Source organism: Mytilus galloprovincialis, chromosome 3, assembly GCF_965363235.1.
Source record: "Mytilus galloprovincialis chromosome 3, xbMytGall1.hap1.1, whole genome shotgun sequence".
Classification (NCBI taxonomy): domain Eukaryota; kingdom Metazoa; phylum Mollusca; class Bivalvia; order Mytilida; family Mytilidae; genus Mytilus; species Mytilus galloprovincialis.
The window spans coordinates 96,286,684-96,311,758 of NC_134840.1; the positions used below are offsets into that span (position 1 = coordinate 96,286,684).

The window sequence follows — 25,075 nt, forward strand, 5'->3', positions numbered from 1 at the left end:
AACTGACAGAATATCAATGGAAACTAACAGAATCAAACGCTCTCAATCAATGGAAACTGACAGAATCAACTGCTCTCAATCAATGGAAACTGACATAATCAAGCGCTCTCAATCAATGGAAACTGACAGAATCAAACGCTCTCAATCAATGGAAACTGACAGAATCAAACGCTCTCAATCAATAGAAACTGACAGAATCAAACGCTCTCAATCAATGGAAACTGACAGAATCAAACGTTCTCAATCAATGGAAACTGACAGAATCAAACGCTATCAATCAATGGAAACTGACAGAATCAAACGCCAATGGAAACTAACAGAATCAAACGCTCTCAATCAATGGAAACTGACAGAATATCAATGGAAACTAACAGAATCAAACGCTCTCGATCAATGGAAATTGACAGAATCAAACGCTCTCAATCAATGGAAACTGACAGAATCAAACGCTCTCAATCAATGGAAACTGACAGAATCAAACGCTCTCAATCAATAACAACTGACAGAATCAAACGCTCTCAATCAATGGAAAAAATGTCCTATATCTGACTAGGAACAGGAACTTTGTCTTATATCTGACTAGGAACAGGAACTTTGTCTTATATCTGACTAGGAACAGGAACTTTGTGTTATAGCTGGCTACATGTTCAATAATGTGACAGTTGTTTACATTTCTATAAAGTAAAATAACAAAAATACTGAACTCAGAGGAAAATCAATTCGAAGAGTATAATTACATGGCAAAATCAAATAATAAATTGCATAAAAAACGAATGGACAAGAACTGTCATATTCCTGAATGGGTACAGGCATTTTCAAATGTAGAAAATGGTGGATTGAATCTGGTTTTATAGCTAGCTAAACCTGTCACTTGTATGACAGTCGCATCAAATTCCATTATAGTGTCACCGATGCGTGAACAAAACAAACAGACACAATAGGTAAAAAGGTCAAAAAATATTTCTATTGTATTGAAAAAAATGTTTAAACAACATACATGATAGATTATATGATGACAATTATTTGGATCCAGCAGTCAAAACTGGGTAAACATACATCACAGATATACATCATAATTTAATAAAACAATATTCAAACAACAATAAGATTAATCTTACAGAGACGACAACGAAAGAGAAGATAAAAACAACATGCAGTTGACAATGACGTCAACAGAATGTTTTTTTTGTCGTTGATGATATATACAGTTTTCAGTTTCTCTGTAAGTTAAAATTAACTATAAATATCAAGGTAAATAAAATAAAACATATAGAAACATCACTGATAAACTGAAGAATAAAAATTATGTCCAAATCGCACATTGAATCTCATCTGTTTCAGGATGCCAAAGTCAAAAATAAAACGGTTGAATGTGATATGTATAAAAATTCAAATCACAAAAATACTGAACACCCAGGAAAATTCAAAATGGAAAGTCCCTAATCAAATGGAAAACACATCAAACGATTGGACAACAACTGTCATATTCCTGAATTGGTACAGACATTTTTATATGTAGAAAATAATTACGTTAAAAGTTATACAAATAAAAGGCCTAAATGTTCTATTAATACACACCAATAGAATGAAGTAACCTCCTATCAATTATAAAATATGTAACTTTTAAAGGGATTTACACACAAAACAATCATTATTTCACGGACTAGTTCTTCCCTTCAAAACTGAACCATCCTTCTCCTATTATAAGTTAAAATTTTAAGTGTGCTGAACAATTCCTGTAATGAAAGTCTTATTTGTCATTGTATTGATACACATTAATTATCGGATTAGCGGATTAGAGCATGTTGACAGATTGGTTAGCGAAAAAGAGGATAATGTTCAGAAAAAAATAAAAAGGGTTAACGTAAAGGATGGAGAATTCACGAACAGAATAGTTTTGACAACAACAAGAGAAGATGACCCACTATTATGGTTTAATAAAAAATATCATAGATATGAATACATAGGACAGGTAAGTTGAATTTTTTTTGTAAACAATGCTTTGTGTCTAAATTTGGTAAAACAAAAAGAAAAATCAAAAGACTGTACAAACACATATATAAATTGCTTTAAAGTTATCCTGACCTTACGAAACTCGAGACATTTACCAGTTTAAATTACAAACGCAATTTTTGCATTCTTAAGAGTTGATAATGAAATAGACAGATGGGTTTTATGTGAAAGTTTGAGATTTCCGATATCTTTTGTTGATGTGTATTTTTTTTAAAAGTCCAGGATTATTAGTATGATGAATAAAGGCGGGAAATGCCACAGGGTCTTTTAAAACCAACCTGACAACGCCATTTAAAAAACGAAAACGACGAAAATTCGATCATGTCCACAAATATGTAGAAAAAGTAAACTCTCAATAATACAAAACTGAAAGTAAAATTCAAAACCAAAAGCTCAAACACATCAAACGAATGGGAAAAAAATGAAACAGTTACAATATCTCGTAGGGCGACTTTCAGATTGAGTCCGTTTGACTTCACCATTTCGAACCCTTCGTAAGCAGAAATCCGCTTTCTGGAAAATTATGACCAGCAAACTCTTGAGCTGCTAAAATGTTACTACAAAGAAATGAAATATTATTAGTTGCGAAGCTGTAAACATCTATTTTGACCAAAAGTATTGTTTTCAATTGAACGTCATTCTAAATTTCTAGATGTATGTCGAGTTATGAGACAGAATTACTTAGATGTGTGCTATTTTGTTTTATTGTAATGTTCATGTGATAGATGTGATTAAAGTAGTCCCAAGCTTTGGATTATTTAGTGGGAGGTCATCATTTATATAGCGTAACGTGACGTTAAATGGGAAATGATGGTTTTTATCTTTCATCTATTAAAGTATTTTTCGTAAGAAGTACGAGTTCTTCGAGAAGAGGAGTATACTAAGTCAATTGAATGCTGATCGTTTGTTTCATTTGTGAAAAATACGTCCTTCAAACGCAAGAAATGTGTTGTCAATCAAATATTCTAACATCTCATTACTGGAAAAAAATGTGTTTAAAAAGTATAATTTATCTCTTCCAAAAACTTGACTTGTCTTATGCATGTTATCAATTTGTCTACAAATTAGGCATGGAGTATACTAGTGAAATGGTTAGACGAGTAGACAAAACAAAACGGTAATACAATTGCCAAAAGAAACGAAACTTCGAGTGTATGTACTCTTCTACCATAAAGTAAACTTTTCAAGTGCATTTCAGTGAAAATATTTCATAACAATTATAAAATAACAAAAAGGACTCTACCCGTTTAAATCCCACGCACAAGTACTTTTGTAATTTAATATTCAAAAGTATGATCGTGTTACTTTGTTGTGATTTATACTTTTTTGTAAAAATCAATTGAGCAGAAAATACGATAACATTAAACTTTGTATAAAATTCAGTTTATATCACAATTTAAACGCAGATCATTTGAACTGTATACATATGATACTGCCATCAATGAGCATGTCACATGTCTTTAGGTTTACTCAAGATACGTAACTTTCTGTGTAGTATTGATTGTGAACCTGTTCACTGCGAGAGGGTTAGCGCTATAAAACCAGATTTAATCCACCATTTTCTGCATTTGAATATGCCTGTACCAAGTCAGGAATATGACAGTTCTTGTTCATTCGTTTTTTATGTGTTTTGTTATTTGATTTTGCCATGTGATTATGGACTTTCCGAATTGATTTTCGTCTGAGTTCAGTATTTTTGTGATTTTACTTTTTTGCAACCATGTCGTTTACAGTTTTCTTGACTTTCTACTTTTGAACGTATCCCCTTTCCTGTTTTTATATGAAAAAAAAGATATCTACAGATTTAATGGTTTAACAACCGCTTAAGTATATAAGTAATGAAATATGTGAAAATTATATGTTTTGTGAAATCCCTCATTATTTACAGATTAAAGCAAATATTTAGATTAAATAAAATTCAGATTTAAAACAACGCAGATAATCATTGAAAACTATGAATTTTAATTGATAATTCCTACAAATTACTAATTGATTGAGTATTAAAAAAGTGATTAAACATTTTGAAAACCAACTTTTGAACTATTATTTATGTTTTTTATCATCCTTTTGACATTTGTTATTGTCCTTACCCCTCAGTTAAGATACTGCGTAAAGATAAACATCAATTACCAAAATAAAAGTCTCTGGTTTCTCTTGGTCTTCAATCGCATGGAGAACATCCATACCTAACATTCCTATATTATAGGGAGTTATGATATGATTGCCAATAAGACAACTATGCAAATGTGTTTAAATGAATTAATAGATCGCCTCTAATAAGGATTACCACACATACTAAAAGATAATTCCAAAGAATCCTCAAGTGACAAAATTTCAACACAAATACTAATCTTAATGACAAAACAAAAGCTAATAATGAATATGACATGTTATACCACATGACAGGCACTTACTTACCCCTGCCTTCGGACAATCCACATAATACATACAGTTTTTATTTTATTTTTATTGTCAATTACAACGAACATATAACTATTTTAGTTTTGGATTGGGGAAACAAAGTATATCACTGCTCAATTACGTCAGACAAAAACCAAAGAGGTATTAAGTACTTTAAGAGAAGACCCGGATGTGAATGTCTTGAGACAAAATCTTGAGGTAAGATGTAAAAAGTGCAATGGTTTTTAAATGGGAAAAATGAAATCGGAAAACATTTAATCAGTTTTTACATATAAACGTTTATAGCTTTTTAACTTTCTCAAAATAAATTGTAAAATATCAACTACATATTATGGAGAATTGTTTGTGCATTTCAAAATTACATTAATACAATCACAATTCAGAATTATCGCATACATGTATATGCACTATTTTATCACATGTCATGTGAATTAGTCACATGCATCTCTGCAATGAACCATACTGTTTCAATTAACTCTAGATATGACTTAATATCAAAAGTTACGGAAAGGTATTAAATCACAACCTAAATTCTGTAATTGCATACGACAGTACTTAAACAAACTAACAGGTTTTTGTTAGTTTTATGGTTTGGTTTTGTTCTTGTAAAGCTGAAATGAAGCCATGAAATTCTCTTATCATGTTTCCTTTGTTCAAATAATGGACTATATTAAAAACATCTTTCAACTTTTGACGGTTACGAGCATGACATTGTGCAGAGTCACTTCTTAATTTACATGAAGATGTGTTTTTGTTATTTGTATTAAAGTCAACTTTGCCTGAGGGAGTTGACCATAAATCTCTCTTAACTCATATGTTCACGATATTCCTAAATGTCTTGTATATACTTGAAAAAACTTTTGTTGATAAACTTTTTGATGTTTAAACTAAATCTTCTCAACACCCTCATTGATTAATTGGATGGGTGTTATTTCTATTATAGATTTCTTGGGTTACACAAGAAAAGGCACACACCAGAAGGGCGAGAACTTTAGATACAAAATGGTCGAAACTTTGGTATTTGGTAAGTAACGGACCTGTAATGCTAACAAGAGATTTTTAAATTTATACAGATACATTGTATTCCCATTACTTGAATAAAACAAGAGTTGTGTTTCGGGACACACATGTTTTTTTTCTCTCTTGGTTATTGAAGCAAGGGCCAAAAATTCTTGACCTGATAAGTTGCCCATGACTGTATATTCATATCGCTTGAATTTGGTACACTACAATAACAGTTTAGTTTTATATATCGAATTCTTAGCTTAGATTTTTAAAGATTTTTCTTGTTCACATTTAATCAAAAAGCTTTAAATAAGACAATAACAATCAAAATCAAGGAGTAAACAAAGACTCACAAAACTAATGAACATTTTCATCAACAGTTATAAATTATAAGTAAGAAACAACACGATCAAGTTCACTTGGATATATTAAATGTAAGTTATCACTGAATATATTATTATTAATAGACAGTACATCATCAATATACCGAAAGGTGAAATTAAAAGACTAGGCTTACCTTTTATACAAGCCCTTGGATAAATTCTGCTTCATATGAATATAAAAAAAATCGGAAAGTAACATCAACTGTGCGCACATTTACAAAACATTAGGTATTTTTACATGAAATAGCTAACGTTCCGTTTTCATGGGAAATTTTCATAGACAAATTGACCCATGAGTAAGCGTACAATCTCTTCTTCTTGGTGTCTGTGATGAATCCCGTCACATTATGGTTTAAAAAACTTTGTTGAAAAGCTATAGATTAATAAATAAGGTATCAGATCTATTAACATGAGGATTTAAAATTTGAATACACATTCTGTTCACGCATCATAATTTTTTAACGGTTTACTGTCTTTTAAATACCTTAACTTCAATTAGTGATAAGCAATTAAGTGATAAGGATTTTTTTCTTGCCCGGATGTGTCACTTTTAACTAAATATAGAAAAACTCCAAAAATTGTATAGCCTTATGAATGTTTCTCTGGTATTGTAAGCCCCTCTTGACTGTCCCTCTGGTATCTTTCGTCCCTCTTTAATACGTCTGATGTTGAAAAAACAAAACACCAGATAAGAGAGGTAAACTTGAAGCACTAATTGGATTAATGACTCTGAATCCTTTCGTAAAAATCGTTGATTCCTACATTTGACATGATAACAATGACGGTTCCAATCTTACTGCATTTTATGCGGATTTATGTCGACAACGTATATCTCTTCAGCCTGAGGGTAGAATGATTGAAGATCCAAACCTTCAAAAAAGAATATAGACATGTTTTGATTTTTTTTCTACTGAATCTAAACATGTTCTAATTTTGGAAGTTCCACAAATGAATATGATGTAAATGAACAATCGACTCACTTGTGATTAACTTGTAATGGTGAACGCTATATATATGTTCCTACATTCTAATAAATATGATTTCGTCGGGTATTGTGTAAGAATTGGAACTATCAACTTCTATTTCAGAATGGTGATGTTTCCCCATCAATGAAAGTTGACAAAGCATGGGCGGATGGTTACTCTGGTATGGGTATTACTATAGCGGTGTTGGATGATGGTTTACAGACAGACCATCTTGATCTTGCTGCTAATGTCGTAAGATGCTGTTTTATTGATGTCCTACACCACGTCAGGATCATTGCCATTGTTATATTATAGTTCGTTTCTGTATGTGATTCATTTTTCTGTTGTGTCGTAGTTCTTCTCTTATATTTGATGTATTTCCCTCAGTTTTAGTTTGTAACCTGGATTTGTGTTTTTCTCAATCGATTTATGAATTTCGAACAGGTTCATACTGTCTTTATTTATTAACATTAGTCATTGTAAATTAAGATACTGAAACGAAGTATATCCGATTGAACATGATTGAATGTTGACAGATTCGAAGATAAAAAAATATTTATAGAACAACACCTCAATGTACGACTATATAATATGAGAATACAGTTCTCATGTTGGTCCACTCATCCAAAGTACCAGTCAGTCAAAATTCCTGTCGTAAATACCTTGGACTATTTACAATAAACAATAAGATTGAGAATGGAAATGGTGAATGTGTCAAAGAGACAACAACCCGCCCACCAATGGATCTTCAACCTAGCGAGAAACTCCCGCAACCGGAGGCGTGCTTAAGCTTTTTCCTAAACAAAACTGTATACTAGTTCAGTGAATTCATACTTAACTCCGAAATATACACAAGAAACTAAAATTAAAAATTATACAAGACTAACAAAGGCAATAGGCTCCTGACTTGGGAAAGGTGCAAAAATGCGGCACAGTTAATCATGTTTTTTTTTTTAGATTTCAACCCCACCCTGTACCTTTAGGCACTGTAGACAAACAAACACACAATATTACGCACAGTAAAATTCAGTTCAAAAGTTTGTTATATGTAAAGTATACATCTGTAATCATTTCTGTGAGCTTTTCGGTGACCGTTTGTGCATCTAATTATGTTCAGGTAGTAAGTAAAATTCATTCAACTTTGTTAACATTGATTTGTATCCAGTAAAGAATGTTTTTTATCCATAATGTTTTTGTTTTCATACCGCACAGGACACTGTCAGTGATAAAGATTTTTATGACTATGATGATGATCCTCGTCATGAAGGTGGAAACAGGTAAAAATCCTAAACTTAAAGATGAAAAACATTAATAATCCTTATCATGAAACCCTCATAGTGATGCCGGGAAGAGGTAATAATCCTTCTCATAATGACATATACAAGTTTAAATATAATATCTATCATCACATGGGATACAGGAATTAAATATTATCATCACGCTAAAGACGGATTATAATCTTTGACACAATGTCAAATCTAGGAATAATCATAATCATCTGATTCAAAATATAGTTCAGTTATAGCTGTAGGGATCCTATATAGGTGATTTTGCTGTGCTGACAAATCATTTGCAAGTTTTAAGTCAAATTTAGATTTTTTAAATCTTGTAATATGACTTATAACGCTATGCAAAATATTGAATATAACTATATTAACTTTTAGTTTTTTATTATATTTTGGTTAAAGCGTTTTGAAAATCATTGGCAAATAACAAAGTTTGAAAAACACAGATCTTTGTAGCCAAATACAACTTGCAATCTTTGTTTTGTCATTTGCTTTCATATTACGTGTGATTTAATTAGTACTATGATTTCATCATTACAGTATAGGTATTTGTCTTATTTTAGTCACGGCACAGAATGTAGTGGCTTAATAGGTGCAGTTAAAGACAACAATATATGTGTAGTTGGTGTGGCATTTAGCTGTACTCTTATTGGTAAGTTTGCTTTGAGGTTTTTTAAAGTTACAAAATAACGTTTTGTATAACCTTACAGCGATGGCCAATGATTCAGTACTGGCAGTTTTAAGAAGATTTTCTCTCGGACTATAAGTATACTGAAAAGATGAAAAATAACTTGTTATTTGGTAAACGTGTCTTGCTTGTTGAATTTCAATAAAATCTGCATTCCAGTCGAATTTCTCTTGGAAAATCTAGAGTTAATTACGGGTTGTAACTAAGAACTTGTTCACACTCATTTTAAAACGAGTAAATCATATAAATACATATATAGCTCTTATGCAAATAAGTTCACTGTCCAGCCATGGCTTTACATATTTAGCCTTTTTAAATTATACACATTTTTTTTTTTGGTTTATTTACCTTGGGATTTTACAGATGTATAATTATTTCATTGGTATTTGTCGAGTGGTAAGTTATATTTTCCATTTGAGTGAATTCAAACTTAAAAGGCCAGCCTGCTATGATATATTTAGTGTTGTATTATATCTTCCATTTTTTAGATCTGAAAACATGGTTTTCATTACAAACAAGCTAAGAACACCTAACAGAAACAAAATGTAGAAAATAATTATAATAAACTACAATATATTTAACGGAATCAGCGGTTTTTTTTCTGTGTATCCGTTCTTAACAGAATTTTGCTGTAATATTTCTTGATATCTCGGTTAATAAATATTAACAAAAGCAAGACGGTATGATCATGATGATAAATAATCATTTTACATCTTAACAATGATATAATTTGATTTACAGGAATTCGGATTTTAGGTGATAGCGCTTTGTTAGATTCAGATGAAGCCCAAGCTTTAAATCACTATATTTCAAAGATTGATATATATAGCAACAGCTGGGGACCAGGAGAGCTAACTGGTTTCGAAGAACCCGGTCCAATCACAAAGGTAGCACTGCAGAATGGAGTAACTAATGTAAGTTTATATATCTGATGTATATATAAAGGATGTTTAACTCTTGCCAAAGTGTAAGGTGTCCGTTTAGCTATGCGGTATACATTGAAGTCTATATAATTGTCAGAGTATGTTGTTGACTATAATATGAATCAATCATATATAGACAAGGATTATACAGTGCAACCACAATAAAGATAAAACAGTATGAGTGTTAAAACTGAAAGCGAGTGACTACAATATGAATTCATAATATTTAGGCCACGATTATACATTGCAACAACAATACAACTTAGACAGTATGCGTTTTTTCTCCTGAAAACGCCATTTAAATAAACACGATTGATAATTCAAATATATTTTATGAAAGTTGCTGGTGTCATTTTTACATGTATTACCCGGAGCATTTTATATACTAGTTGAAACATATGTTGGGTCCAAATTCCCTTCATAAAATCCTGAAAGCATAATCAAAATATAATAAAGGATCTAAACCTTTATCAGACTTAAAGTACTAAAAGCAGAAAATAAAATAAGATAAATGTTTCGGACAACGAGCAATAGAACATACAATGGGGAAAATAAATAAATGATATTTCATATGTTTGTCTCACAATCATACCACATCTCATTATTTTATATTGCACAAGGTGATTATCCAAAATTTTTCTCATTTATTAATATGAAAGGGAAGGAATGGAAAAGGTTCTATTTACATATGGGCTGCAGGTAACGGAGGTACGGCAGACAATTGTAATGCTGACGGCTATGCCAACAGTATATATACTGTCGCCATCACTGGTGTACAAATTGGTAAAAATGCATGGTATTCTGAGGTTTGTGCTCCTGCTTTAGCTGCAGCGTATGGTGGAAGTGAAGATGACAGATTTATGGCAAGTCTTATGTTGTGCATGGGTAAAAGGTTATCAAAATTGTGAGAACTTAATTCCCTGCAAAAGTGTATTTCTGGTTAATCAAATTATGTCCTGAATCAATTTCCTATTCTTTATTGCATACACCAATATTTACTGATAAGATAACATCTTCTATACTTTGGCTCACTGTAGTATTTATTTTGATGCAACCATGATTTAAAAACCAGTAAATAAACATTCATATACAGATTCTATCTCGATACTTGACTTCTGTGAGGTTTTTCTTTTCCTTTGTTTTCAAGATGTATTAACTTGTGTGAGTTAAAAAAAATAGTATGCCGCTCTACTGTATGAGGACAACAACGTAACGACAGAAACACTGAAGTGCAACAAAAACAAACTTCTACATACATAGAAACATTTAGAAACGAACATTTGCCATATTCCTGAATTAGTACAGGACATTTGAAGAAAATATGGTTGTTTTTTAATCTGGTTTCATGGCTAGTCAACATTCCCACTTATATCATTTATATGGCAATGATGAAAATACCGCTAAAATGGCAACATGACATGACAGGAATTCAGTATAATTAATCGCAAGAACACCCAGCACAGAGAAAAACATAGATAATAGCAAAATAATACATTACAATATGTTAACCACAGAATAACAACGAACACTTTGCATCAATTTACGACGAGATATCATAAACAAAACATAAACAAAGACCTGGTAAAATTTCACTTATTTAGACACAGGCCAATTGAATAGATCAACCTATTCGTGATGGTGTCCAATATATTTGTCATTTCTAACATTTCCTCATCATAGTTTTGTGTGTGTACAGTTCCTGTACACTCCCGTAAATGTAGTCAGTGTAGTATAAACATTTCATTGTAAGTAGAACAAAAACATAGAACAGCTAATGTATCTAAGGTAGATAAAAACTGGTTTTTTTTTTAGACTACAACAACAACAGCATCAGGATGTAAAACCGAGGGTGTCCAAGGAACGTCATATGCCGCACCAATAGCCACTGGTATTGCTGCCCTCACCCTAGAGGCTAAGTAAATACATTTTGATCTTTTTTTTGTTGCTCATATAAGTATCGTCACATGTAACTAGTGCTGCTGTGTGATTCCATATTCACCGCATGCTTCTGCAATAGTTGACATTCTTGTTTAAACAAACGCGCATAATTCCACTAAATGAGCAATATAAGGTATCGTTACGGACCTGTGTAAAGTAATTCTATGCACGGACTATTTTGACAAACATATGGACGGAAATTAAGAATATAACAATTGTAGCCTTTGTATGAGGTTAATACAAGTCAATATATTCCTTAACTCCATATTAATAAAACTTTAATAGTTTTTTTTTTATGAATGGGAATTTGAATAACTTAGAATAATAATCTGCAGAAAGATATATTCACCAAACAAAACGTCGCGTGCTTTTACTTGTATAATTTAGGTAAAAAACTTTGATGTCAGTTGGGTTTGGTAAATAATGTCAATTACATGCAGTTCTCCCAGAATATTGCATAAAATGACTATAACTGTATCATTTTGCAAAGCAGTATCGTCACCACTGATCGAAATAATTTAATCGGTATAAAAGTATACAATACATTTATTTGACGCATTTAGTACATACAATACAGTAGTTGATACTTGAGCAGTCAAATGCAAATCGAGTATTCATTGCACAAAGTAATTGTGATTCAACAGTTCATGGGAATCAGTAAAGTAAACATATAACTGCTAGTTTCATTAGCTTATTATGACAGACATTGGTTAGAGGTATAGGGGAGGGTTGAGATCTCACAAACATGTTTAACCCCGCCGCATTTTTGCGCCTGTCCCAAGTCAGGAGCCTCTGGCCTTTGTTAGTCTTGTATTATTTTAATTTTAGTTTCTTGTGTACAGTTTGGAAATTAGTATGGCGTTCATTATCACTGGACTAGCATATATTTGTTTAGGGGCCAGCTGAAGGACGCTCCGGGTGCGGGAATTTCTCGCTACATTGAAGACCTGTTGGTGACCCTCTGCTGTTGTTTTTTATTTGGTCGGGTTGTTGTCTCTTTGACACATTCCCCATTTCCATTTTCCATTTTATGACATATCATAACATTCTTTGTATAGCATACAGTGCCGATCATGGTTTTTGTTTCTACATGCCAGACTGAATATGGATCATTTACTGGTATTAATATTATGTCGCATATAATCAAAAATATCTCTAAAGCATAACATTTATATTTTGTTAAAGTGTATTCTCGGTACATGTTTTCTAAACAGAGTATCTTCAATGATATTTAAATTGTAAAGCAATGTTGCTACGTTTACCCTCAGTTGTGTAGATTATTGTCTTTATATTTATATTGCCAGTCCAAACCTGACCTGGAGAGATATACAACATCTGATTGTTTTCACATCAAACAGGAATGGTTTTAATGACACGTACTCTGAATGGTCTATCAACGGGGCAAATAAAGAATGTGAGTTTCTCAGGGGAAAATAATAATAAATAAAAAAAAAGCTCTCAGACTATCCAAACAAAAACCAAAGTTCAAAAAAGGATTATTTAGTTTTAAACCAAAGGCAAAGTATACTGAAAGGACATAAACCCTCGTTAGTTGATAATAAATTGACATTGCCATGCCTAAACACGACAAAGACAAACAGACATAGAACCGCACACAAAGCACAACATAGAAAACAAACGACTGTTAAACACAAATCAAACGAAACACTCTGCGTGATTCCTGGATCTCCGAAAGGTCAAGCAGAATTTCATCCACATGTGGCACTCGTCGTTTTGCTCATATAAGTACAGACCCGGTGATAAAGGGGAACAGGATTGTTGTTTTGACAATTGAAACATATCCATCATCATCTGTCAAACATATATTCTAAAACACTCAACCAGCTCATGGTATCGTCCGTATAATTAATAAAGCGTTGATTTTAACTTCCTCACTTAGAACTCTTGTTTAAATATCTTCCTTGTAAGCAGCTACCTTCCTGGAGGAAAGCATGGTATGAATATCAAATAAACTGGCAGATATGTAGTCTGTATTCATGCGCTCCTATAATGATGCTAAATGGAAAGTTCAAAATTGGGAAGATTAAATCCTCTCTTTTATCCGAAATTTTAGTTTTCAAAACCCAACATAAAATTAAAACTGGTGACACAATTTGCAAAACCCTTGTAGGTATTTTTTAATGAGTGAAATTTTGTCTATTCCGTTAAATGCTTGTTATCTTTATGAACTAATCATACAACTTGAAATACATTTCGTATTGCATTGTACTTATTTCATACAATTTGATCTTATAACAGGACAACCGTACAATAATTAATTTCGACATTTTGAGACATCAATAGAGTGGCAAAAGATATCAGAGGGACATACAAACTCATAGGTTGATAATAGAATGACAACGTCATGGCTAAAAGAGAAAATGACAGACAAACAAAATAAAGTACACAAGACCCAACACAGAAAACTAAAGACTAAGCAACACTAACCAAACCAAAACCTATTTGTTCTCAGTTGCACCAGTTGCTAAACAAATCCTGCTACACATGTGGCGTTAATTGTGCTGCTCATTACAATTGATTACAAGCCCGGTTAACATTCTAATTCGGTATGTTACATTCGTGGAAAGGTCACGGGATTGTAGTTTCGACATAAGGAGCATATCCAATATCATATGTGAAGCGGATATTCCGTAACAGTCAACTAAATCGTGATGTCGTCCGTAAAATTTACGAAGGAATGATATATGTGAAAACAAAATCCACAAATGATTATTTTTCTATTTCAAACTTTTTTTAAATTGACTGATTAATTGCATATTCTTCAAATATATTATTTTTTGTTTTTTATATTGATAGTTAGCCAGGTTCTAGGTTTTGGTCTGCTGGATGCGGAAGCTATGGTAAAGTACGGAAAACATTGGGTAACAGTTCCAATTCAACAAACGTGCCGTTCATATACAAGTTCTCCAGCGTTGTGAGTATTTACAATAAAGTGATATGGGTTTTTTTTTCTTACTGCGTATGGCTGGTTTTGTTAATTTGCTATCAATTAAATCGTTAAGAGAACATTTAGTAGGAAATCTATAGCAATCAAATCCTATTTATTAAAATTAAGAAAAAAAGATACAAATCTACAGACCGTACCTTGACCTATACTCGTTTACTTTTATTAATTGTGACTTGGATGAATAGTTGTAACATTGGCACCAATACCACTTCTTCCTTTTTCTATTAAAGAAACGTTCGTGTAAACTATGATTAACTAATAAAATGATACCCACTAGTCTTGTCTGTCGGTAATTGCTATACCATAAATGATGTGTTTTAAATACTCCATTGCGTCATACAAGACCAAAACAAAATAAATATTCAAAAAAGGGCTTAAATGGTTTTTGGGAGTATACAAAAGGTCATCAAAAGTTTATTATTTTAATTTATATGAAAAAATAGAGGGAGGAAATGACATCAAAAGCTTTTTAAACATTTTGTGCTCACTTTACAACGGCCGGTAAAAAAAAGAAAAATTTAACAATAAAATTACGGCATTGTATACAATTGTTCAATATTAAAATTAAAAAAGAAAAATATTTCTAGATTGCGTTTGTGCATGTCCTTTCCTTCATAATTTGTAAACCCAACCCTCTGGCTTTTTTCTTGACACCACACGTTTCCCGACGCAATTTATTGTTTTTCAAACAATCAGATTTATTTATTAAGTGCACGGACGCATCATTGTAAATATAACGGAATTCGACGAGACTGTCATCAAAGTGAGAGGGTTAGCGCTATAAAACCAGGTTTAATTCACCATTTTCAACATTTGAAAATGCCTGTACCAAGTCGGGAATATGACAGTTCTTGTCCATTCGTTTTTGATGTGTTTTGCACTTCAACTTTGTACTTGTTTGGCTTTATAACTATTTTGATATGAGCGTCACTGGTGAGTCTTATGTAGACGAAACGCGCGTTTGGCGTACTAAATTATAATCCTGATACTTTTGATAACTATTGTCATTTGATTTTGCCATGTGATTATGGACTTTCCGATTGGATTTTCCTCTGAGTTCAGTATTTTTGTGATTTTACTTTTTATTTGTCTTATAACAGTGTTGTGAGGTATTTATTATCTATTGAATGATCTCATGTATAAGCAGTTAATTTTAATCATAACAGTAAACATTCTTGAGATTATTGTTCGTCGCTCATTGATCTCTATCTTGATTTTCTTTTACGTTTTTGTTTTTGTTTTCTATTCTATTAGTTTGTTAATGTCTGTTGTTAAATGTTCATTTCAATCCCGTTCTTTGCGATAAAATGTTACAGAAGCATATACATGTACATTGTAGTAATCGCTCTGTATAATGGTTCTAAACTGGTAGTAAAGGTAATAAACATGTATTATTTTGTTGTAATAGCAATTTATGCTATCCAAGCACTCCATGTCGGCAGAACGTCTTACATTCAAACAATTTGACTTTAATGTCAATCAGAATCTCCGTAGTAAAAGTATATTTCGTATTTTCATTATAGGAGTACCAATACCTCGGCATCTGATTCTATTACTATAACGTCTGGTGACTGTTCATCTCTAAACTATCTTGAGCACGTGTTGGCTCATATTACCTTCTCGTACACAGGCTTCAGAGGTGTAACACAGTTGTATTTGGTATCTCCATCTGGTACCAGAAGTCATCTATTACACTACAGGTATAATGATGCTGTTGATAACGAACCAGCAGGGACTCTAATCTGGACCTTTATGTCGGTACATTTTTGGAAGGAAAATCCAATTGGAAGTTGGAGCCTAGAAATTAGTTCGTACATCAATGATATTATAACTGGTAATAAAAATATAGTTTTAATCGCATCGTTTCGGATTTTTAAGCATGAAACATCTTTCTGTGTCCTTGCTGTTCATAGATTATAAATGATCAAGGTCAACGTCAAAAAGTGTAGTGTAAATTTAATCCACCATTTTCCATATAAGAATCTGCCTGTTCCATGACTATGACAGTTGTTATCAATTCGTTTGATGTGTTTGAGCCTCTGGTTTTGTCATTTGATTACAGACTTTTTAAATTTTCCTCGGAGTTCTGTATTTTTGTAATTTTACTTTTTGCTACTACATTTTAAGGACAGCTGTGAAAACGACGAAATGAATTATTATTGATAAATAATGCTTGCTTATATGGACATACATAACATATATACAGGAATGATTTTGAATACTTCTAATCAGTGAATTACTCGGAAAAAGGATGAATAATAATCCATTAAGGAAGCCACATATGAATAAAACAAAAAAATGAATAACCTACAACAAGCTCACAAATAATATTTTGCTATGCGAGCACACACGACAACAATGGAGTAATATTATATCATTTGGAGTTGCAAAACTATGAATTATTGACAGATATTTATTCAAGGCAAGTGTATTGTGTTCCTGAATTCATATTGCACTGAATTTAATCTTGTTTTATATAATTTTAGTTTCGTTAGACAGCTGGTCTCTCACGCTTTATGGAACTTCTGTAGATCCATGGCCAAGTAAGTAACTAATACAATACAAGACAAACTGAAAATTAATCTTAAATTGTTTACATACATATGTGTAATATATAAATCCATTTGTTATTGGTGCAAAATGTCAAAACAATTGTTAGATTTAAAAAGCGAAATTCATATACTAATAACCGTTTGAGAAAAGAAATCTAGATTTAATGCTTTCATCTTGAAAACAACAACAGTCTTTATTTCCTACTAGTATTTACTTATATTTGAATATCGATCATTACATTCATTAGTATCGATTTACTAAAAATATTTAGTTTAGAATATTATGGCATAACTTTCATAAATATTTGTTCAGAAATAAATTCCATGTAATTAAGTCATTTCATTGAAATTAAAACCAAATTTTCACGAATGACTTTCATCATATACATTCACATAAAACATTTCGCAGCAGCTACATTGTTTTTAAATTGCATATATAATTCCGATATTTTTAAAATGATTGTTTTGACTTTGAGATATCTTCGTAGGCACTGAAGCCACAACTTCCGCAATTTTATCAGAAAGCACAACACAAGATATCATTACGACCAATGAGTTGAAGAACGAGGTATCAACTGAACCTACAACTCAAAGCACCATAACAGTTCAAACTACTAAAGTTACTAGTGCATCTACAACGCAGAGCAGTACAATTTTCCAAACAATTGAACATCAAACAGACATAACAACGTTCGTTCCAACATCAAGGGATATAACTGAAACGACATTGATGCACACAACACAAACAGCTACACCAAGACATACAAAAGAAAAAGTTATAACAAGCACAATGGCTACTTGTAAGTACTGATAGTATATTTTAGGTACAAAAAAAATGAATTTCAATTATGCGGTATATTGCTTTTCAGGAATACTGGAGTTTGATAACAACATCCAGTTAAAAAGAAATCGAACCGATCTCACATGAATTGTCCCAGAATTTAAATAATAACAGTCTCCACTCAACGCGTGTCATTTTCAGAGCAGGATCTACTTAACTTTTAACATAACCTAACATCTTAAACAATAGAGGTAGGGTTCGTGTTGCGCAGTTTTAATGTTGCCATATTACTGTCAGTCTGTAAAACAAAGTTTCAATTAAAGTAAGAAATTATAGTTTACCATTCTATCCGAAGACATTTATTTTTCAAAATGGTATTTCATCAGTTTTAAATTGCAACTGCGGTATACTACTGTTGCCTTTATTCATACGTGTGAAATTATATGAATGAATTTAGATAGGTTTACCTGTATTTGTACATGTTTGTACATATGTATCATGTTATAATGGAATCGTTCTGGGTGTGGAATTTTCGAGGTTGGTTTGAGAAAGAGAGAGCGCAGACCCTGTTTTACACGACGTGTTGTATCCTGTGGCGTTCTTTTTGTTAGCTCTCCTAAATGCGTAATGATTTTTTTATTTCAGATACGTTTTCCTCATACCAACAATTTTTTCTGTAATGTACGCAGCTTGTATTCTAATGAAATCAATGATTATTTATATATATTCCATGAAATTTTCAGTTAACGATACCAATGGCACTATAATAAGCAGAGGTGTTGGAGTGTTTATTACAATTATCTCCATTGCTGGGGTAGTGTTTGTTACTTATGCAACAAAATAGAGACTTAAAAAGTTAGTATTACATTCACTATTCGTCTACAATATGAACGTGCTGAAGTTAAGTTGCTTAATATTAGTAATAGTAATAAATATGACTCAACGCTTATTTAAGTGTTGTCCGAATTCAATAATAATAGTTTCAAATTGGGTCAACAATCCTTAGTAAAAAGTAAAATTGTCTATGTACAGTTCCGTTATAACAATTGCCGTTTAGACTTCTTTCACATTCAAATAGCTTGTGTCCGCTAATTTAATTTAAATGTATTACTAAATAAACGCCTGATCGATCTGTTTAGCATAACAACCGCTTCAAGCTATCCTCTATCCGGTGTTAAAAAACAAATAGGACGACAAGTAAGGTCAAATTTTACTTCTTTTTTATGTCCTTTTTTTAGTCTATAGATATAGGAAGATGCCAGAAGTGTCAATGAGACCACTCTCCATCCAAGTCACAATTTAAAAAGTAAACCATGATAGCTCAGGAAACGGTCTTCAACACGGAGTTTATGTTCACACCGAACAACAAGCTATCAGGGGCCCCAAATCACTAGTGTAAACCCATTTAAATGGGAAAACCAACGGTCTAATCTACATAAAAACGAAAATACGAGAAACACTTTTGAACTAGATAAACAGACGACAACCACTGACATTAAATTCCTGACATGAGCATGTTGAGGGCTGATAATGATCCTTGATTGTCTCCCTCTCTCTTATAATAGTCACAATCAATCGTGTGATACCTATTGAGAGAGGCATGTGACGAGCTCAAACTTTTTACATTTATCTTTCAACTATTCGTCTGAATGTTTTAAAGAACAAAGTTATATTATTAAAGCTGTAACAACACGAGAAAGACGATTGTTTCAAAGAATTTGGTAAAAAAACTTATGCAGATAATTGTGCGACTTGTAGTTTTTACCGTACGAGTAATAAAATAGATATTATTTTTTTTTTTATTATTTTATTTTTTGCTCCAGGGGCACCTGTTTCTTATGGTGATGTTATATTGGTATGGCGTTATAGATTTCTCTTTTGTAAATTTGGAATCTTTTCAGGATATTCTTCCCCTGCTTTGTTTTGTTTTTAAAAGCAATTGTCAGTCTGATCTATTATCATAAAAAATTATTATGCCGTGTACATTCGAATGAAGACCGTCGAATTGTATTCTTCAATGATGAGAATATTTCTAGGTTAGCTTGCTTCATTGGAAAATAACTTTCACAAAGAAACATTTATCAATGTAGAAAAGTTAACACTCATTTCAAATTCTATAAATTGTACAAAGTAAGACCATATGAATAAATCTGTAGATAAGGTAAACATCAATGAAACATGTACACCACCAAACAAAACTCCAACAAAAAAAAAACATTCCTATTATACTTAGTCGGTTATTCTAAGCAAAGTATACTGTAATTATAAGACATACATTTTTTTTTATTCATTTCTAGATATGACAGGAAGAAAAAAACAGAACTATAAGGATTATATAACAGGAAACAGTTTCCAGTGATTAATGCAGTATATTGTAGACGGGTACGGTGTTATATTAAACAAATCCTTATTTCTACATTAAAGGAAACATATTACCGTATGTCTTGCTACCTCGAACCTAAGTATATAGTCAACAAAGATAGCCGATCGTACGCGTTTATCAATAATTATTTTATAAAGAACATGTACCCTAGTCAAACACAAAAATAACCAATTTATTAAACTTATCTGCTTACAGTAAATAAGATCATCAACATTTTTTTCATCTTTTGTATACCTCTTTTATTATACATATTAAATCAAGCAATAAATCACGCGTCTAGATGATGACTATGTTGTAAAGTATACATGTACGTTATGTCTTTAGAGAACGATCATTTAACCACAAAATGGGGTTATGTTTTATTACTAAACAAATATTCTGATTCTCAAATTGACAAAAAAGAATATTTTGTTCCAGCAGAGGACAAAGAAAAATATTCTGAACCAAGAATTCCCCATTCCTGATGGTGTTAGATGCTAAGAAAAAAATTTGATTGGTAGAGTTGAAAAATTGAATACAATTTTTTTTACGAGAAAAAAATATCTGACTCAAACAAAAACCAAACCCAAACGCCTTGAAGTTAAATGGTTGCTCCCTTGCTGTCCTAACTGGTTTCCCTTTGTACCCTTTTAAATTGCCCTTTCCTTAAGTTATGTATCGTGCAATTGGAAATTGTAACTATAACACGTCTAATAAGTAAAATCACAAAAATACTGAACATAGAGGAAACTCAATTCGGAAAGTCCATAATGACATGGCAAAATTAAAATACAAAACGCATCAAAAACGAATGGACAAGAACTGTCATATTCCTGACTTGGTACAGGCATTTTCAAATGTAGAAAATGGTGGTTTAACCCTGGTTCAATAGCGCTAACCCTCTCACTTTGATGACAGTCTCATCAAATTCCGTTATAGTTACAATGATGTGTTAACTAAACAGACACAATAAATAAAATAGTCAAAATATGGGAACAGCAGTCATCATCGTGTAACAATTTTAAAAGGGAACAATTTAACAAAAACATCTATCTACAAACAAATTCATTGATTTGCGTGTCTGACGTCAGAAAATTTTATACGGCACATATGTTTGTCGTTCAATGTACATACAAACAATTTTTATAATTTCACATATGCAATGTTAGCATACAGGGTTAAAAAATCAACAGGATGTAAGAATAAATTTCAGAAATAGACCGAGATTTAAAATAGTCCAAAAGATATATATAGAATTTATAAGAATCCACAAATAGCTTATTCCACTACGCGATTGAATAATTTTGACGTTTATGGTTCAACGCATTTTGTCATTCATAATAGAAATTTATCATAATGACATGAAATCGAACAATATCATACTGACGGGATCTTATAAAGTACAGAGTCACGTTATAAGAACCAAAGAAACACAAAAAGTTGCATATACAAAACACACCACCAAAAAATGAAAGACAATACAAACACATTGACGGGATGTATAAGTACCGAGCCACGTCAATTATTGCATAAAACCATCCAACAGAAAAAGTAATATTATTAATAGAACAAATACAAATGAAAGAACAATAAAAGACGTTGTTAAGATGATAAACAATATCAGTACGCAGAATCTTTAAATCAAGATCATCATGTATTATTTGTGAAGTTGATACGGAATATTTATCAACAAGGTCTTGGTTCCTTCCGATAAACTTTTTTAGTAAAAGGACGAGACGTTCTTTGACATACCCCTGGATCATCAACTTTCTCCTCAGACACTGATGACGTTTTACAAAGTCTGAGAATGAGCTGCAAGCTCTTGAATATCGAATAAGTTGGGAAATATATATCCCATATGCAGGTAAAGTTGGTATATTGCTACTAAGTTGGGGAAAATTTATTAATTCAAAATTAAAATCGTCTCGTTTGTCATAGATTCTGGTACTGAGATGACTGTGTAAGTAAAATTCGAGATATCAGTCTAAAAATGAAGCGGAGGAAGCCGTGTCTGTTGTTTCTTTAATTTCTAGTTCTGGGGGATATATTAATGGAACCCTATCAGAAAAGTTCGGATTGTTTATGGAAAGAACATCATCAATATATCTGAAAGTCAAATTAAATAATCTGGCTTCTTTGATCCTCTTGTTTTTGACAAGTGTCTGGAGGAACTCCGATTCATATGAAAATAAGAAGAGGTCGACAAGAAGAGGCGCACAGTTTGTTCCCATAGGAATGCCGACAATTTGTTGGAAAAGTCTACCTCCAAACTCAACAAATATGTTGTCGATAAGAAACTCCAGCATACTGACCACTTGTTCTTCTGTGTAGCATGTTTAACCTTCTCGTTTGTTACTATTAACGAAATATGCCTTATGAAATCCCAAAGTAATAAATTTATAGCGTATGCTACCATGTTTATGTTGAAAGGCATTGTGGATGATTTCTTTTAGGCGATTTTTCAATTTCAATTGGGAATGGTGGTATTCAGGGTTGAAAAATCAAAAGTTTTGATAGAACTAATTTCAGAAAAAGACCGAGATTTAAAATTGTCTAGAAGTTCTTTAGAATTTTTAAGAATCCACATATGGTTAATACCACTACGCGAGTAAACAGTTTCACAGTATTTCTGAAGACCCTCTTTCACTGCGGACAGAACTTTAGTCATTATAATGGACGATTCTTTAGAGGAACACGAAGATGAGCCAGCAATATACCGTTGTTTGTACGGAATTTTTGAAGCTTTGGTATCCAATACAAACAAGGTAATCCTCCGATTTGGTGTTCAATGTAATGTTTATTGAAGCCATGAAGGACTTATGATTTGCTAAAATCTCATCCTTGTCAAATGATATGTCTTTGTATGTGTGATTACCTGAGTGCTCCTATATACTCAATTCCTTTACAAAACATTCGTTGTAATACAATTTACTAAATTATAATCCTGGTACCTTTGATAACTATTTACATACAAAGACAATATTATTTGAAGCTTTGTCCGCAGGAACAACAACATACTTATCATGAAGACATGATAGACATTTCATGGCCTCTTTGTCTCTGAAAACGGACTTTGGTCGATCGTTCACAAAGTTTTTCAACTTGTGAATGCGACGTTTATTAATTATATTATAAAGTTTAATTTCCTTTCAGTCGCTGTAATCTGTATTTCGCAATATAAAAGTGTGCATGTTGCAGTATCAAATAGACTGTGGTGTATCGTGTAACCACTTTTTTGTTGTGTTTTATTGAAACGTGTTATTTTACTTTTATTTCTCTGGAGGTATTCAAGCTTTATAGCATGGTGTTTATACAAGTATTTTTTATATGAACTTTATAATATTCCTACACATTTTTGTTATGACAATCATGATATTTTATCAAAGAACTAGTCTGTCAACCTTACTATTTGATTTTTAACAGGTAATTGTAACCGGTTAGAAGTTTGCAATACTTTTGTAAACATTTGCTCAACATTTTTATACACGAATTTTTATACCCTAATCTTTAATTTTACAAATTCTGCTCATATATTGTGCTATTTCTGTTGTACTTTAAATTAGGTTTTTTAATACTATTTTTTTCCATTTAGAAAAACAAGCGAACATTATATTTTAAGAGCCGTTGCAACTTACAAAGTAGCATACGATACTGTTATATAAAATTAGTACTGCAACTGACATCGAAAAAGACGCTTAGTTAACGAGATTAATGGTCCGGAATAACACACGGCTGCAAATTGTTTTAAATGATAGAATAATATCTATATTTTAATTTCCGTCGGGTCGTAAAAAGTTTCTATGGTCACATTTTTGTATTTTATCCCTTTAATGGGGGTACCCCACAATTTACGGTTTTGGGTAGTTACCTTAAAATCCAAAAATATATTTTTTGGTTAAATTTCCCGCTATTTTCGTAAATATTTTCTATGCACATATCATCAAGGATCATCGGAATGAAGACATAAATATAATACCATCTCCAAGTAAAACTTTCAAACTTAAAGTTAGCTGTTTTTTAGGTAGAAATTTAACGCGTTTTTCTTTGAAAACGAGAAAACATATGCATGATTCAAAAATAGTATTTGACATTTGAGAGGACAAAACATATTATTGCAATACTGCATGCAAATTTTGTTGGGCAAATTCCAAACAATTTTGTCAAAAACTCAAAAATAAAAACATCATCTGTACCTTTTTTAATTACGGAAATTTCCTATCCGTCAATCAGCTCCACCATTTATTTTTTCCTTCACCATCAATTTGATAGTTTCGATGTGATTATGTAGATTTTGTAGGAGAAGTTAATTTATTTTTAAGTGATTTGAATATATATAGTAGTTCTTTCGTGTATTTTCTGTAAATAAGTTATATTTTTGTTAATAAAATTTTGACTTCATATAAAAGTTATCCAAATCCTTCGGATAAGAGGTTTTTCCGGATAATGACTATAGTTGACATTGTGTGAAAATACATTGTATGTCAATGTTTAACCTCAGAGCAATTAATATGCATGCAAGTGGTCAGGGGAAAAGTACTATTGAAGATTCGCAGAGATTTGGTGTGTGACAAGGTGATGCTAAAACCAACTTCTCTTAATATTCTGCTTTCCGTGGGCGAATCATCAGTGATGTTATGAGACTTGCACCAGAAGGCAAAAATGGTGAGTCTTTAAATTAGATTGATTGATTGATTGTTGGTTGCTTAACGTCCAGTGACAAATATTTCATGCATGTTCAGGACGAGAACAAGTTAACAATAAAAACAATAGGTAGGTTTTGTCATAATAAA

General features: G+C 31.9%; 1 protein-coding gene across 2 annotated transcripts; it reads left to right on the forward strand.

Annotated features, from left to right (window-relative positions):
- Positions 1-1,696: 1,696 nt before the first annotated feature.
- Positions 1,697-20,359, forward strand: LOC143069470 (neuroendocrine convertase 2-like). 2 transcript variants are annotated; one of them, XM_076244119.1, is made up of 16 exons: positions 1,698-1,972; positions 4,516-4,632; positions 5,378-5,458; positions 6,911-7,039; positions 8,000-8,064; positions 8,637-8,725; positions 9,503-9,675; positions 10,344-10,547; positions 11,497-11,600; positions 12,927-13,036; positions 14,440-14,557; positions 16,114-16,424; positions 17,077-17,133; positions 17,631-17,942; positions 18,667-18,778; positions 20,221-20,359. In XM_076244119.1, the coding sequence occupies exons 1-15, from the start codon at positions 1,742-1,744 to the stop codon at positions 18,765-18,767; spliced, it is 2,202 nt and encodes a 733-aa protein (XP_076100234.1). In that variant the 5' UTR covers positions 1,698-1,741; the 3' UTR covers positions 18,768-18,778; positions 20,221-20,359. The 2 variants fall into 2 exon arrangements, with proteins under 2 accessions (XP_076100235.1, XP_076100234.1); XM_076244120.1 differs by lacking the exon at positions 5,378-5,458 and having other exon boundaries at positions 1,697-1,972.
- Positions 20,360-25,075: the final 4,716 nt, after the last annotated feature.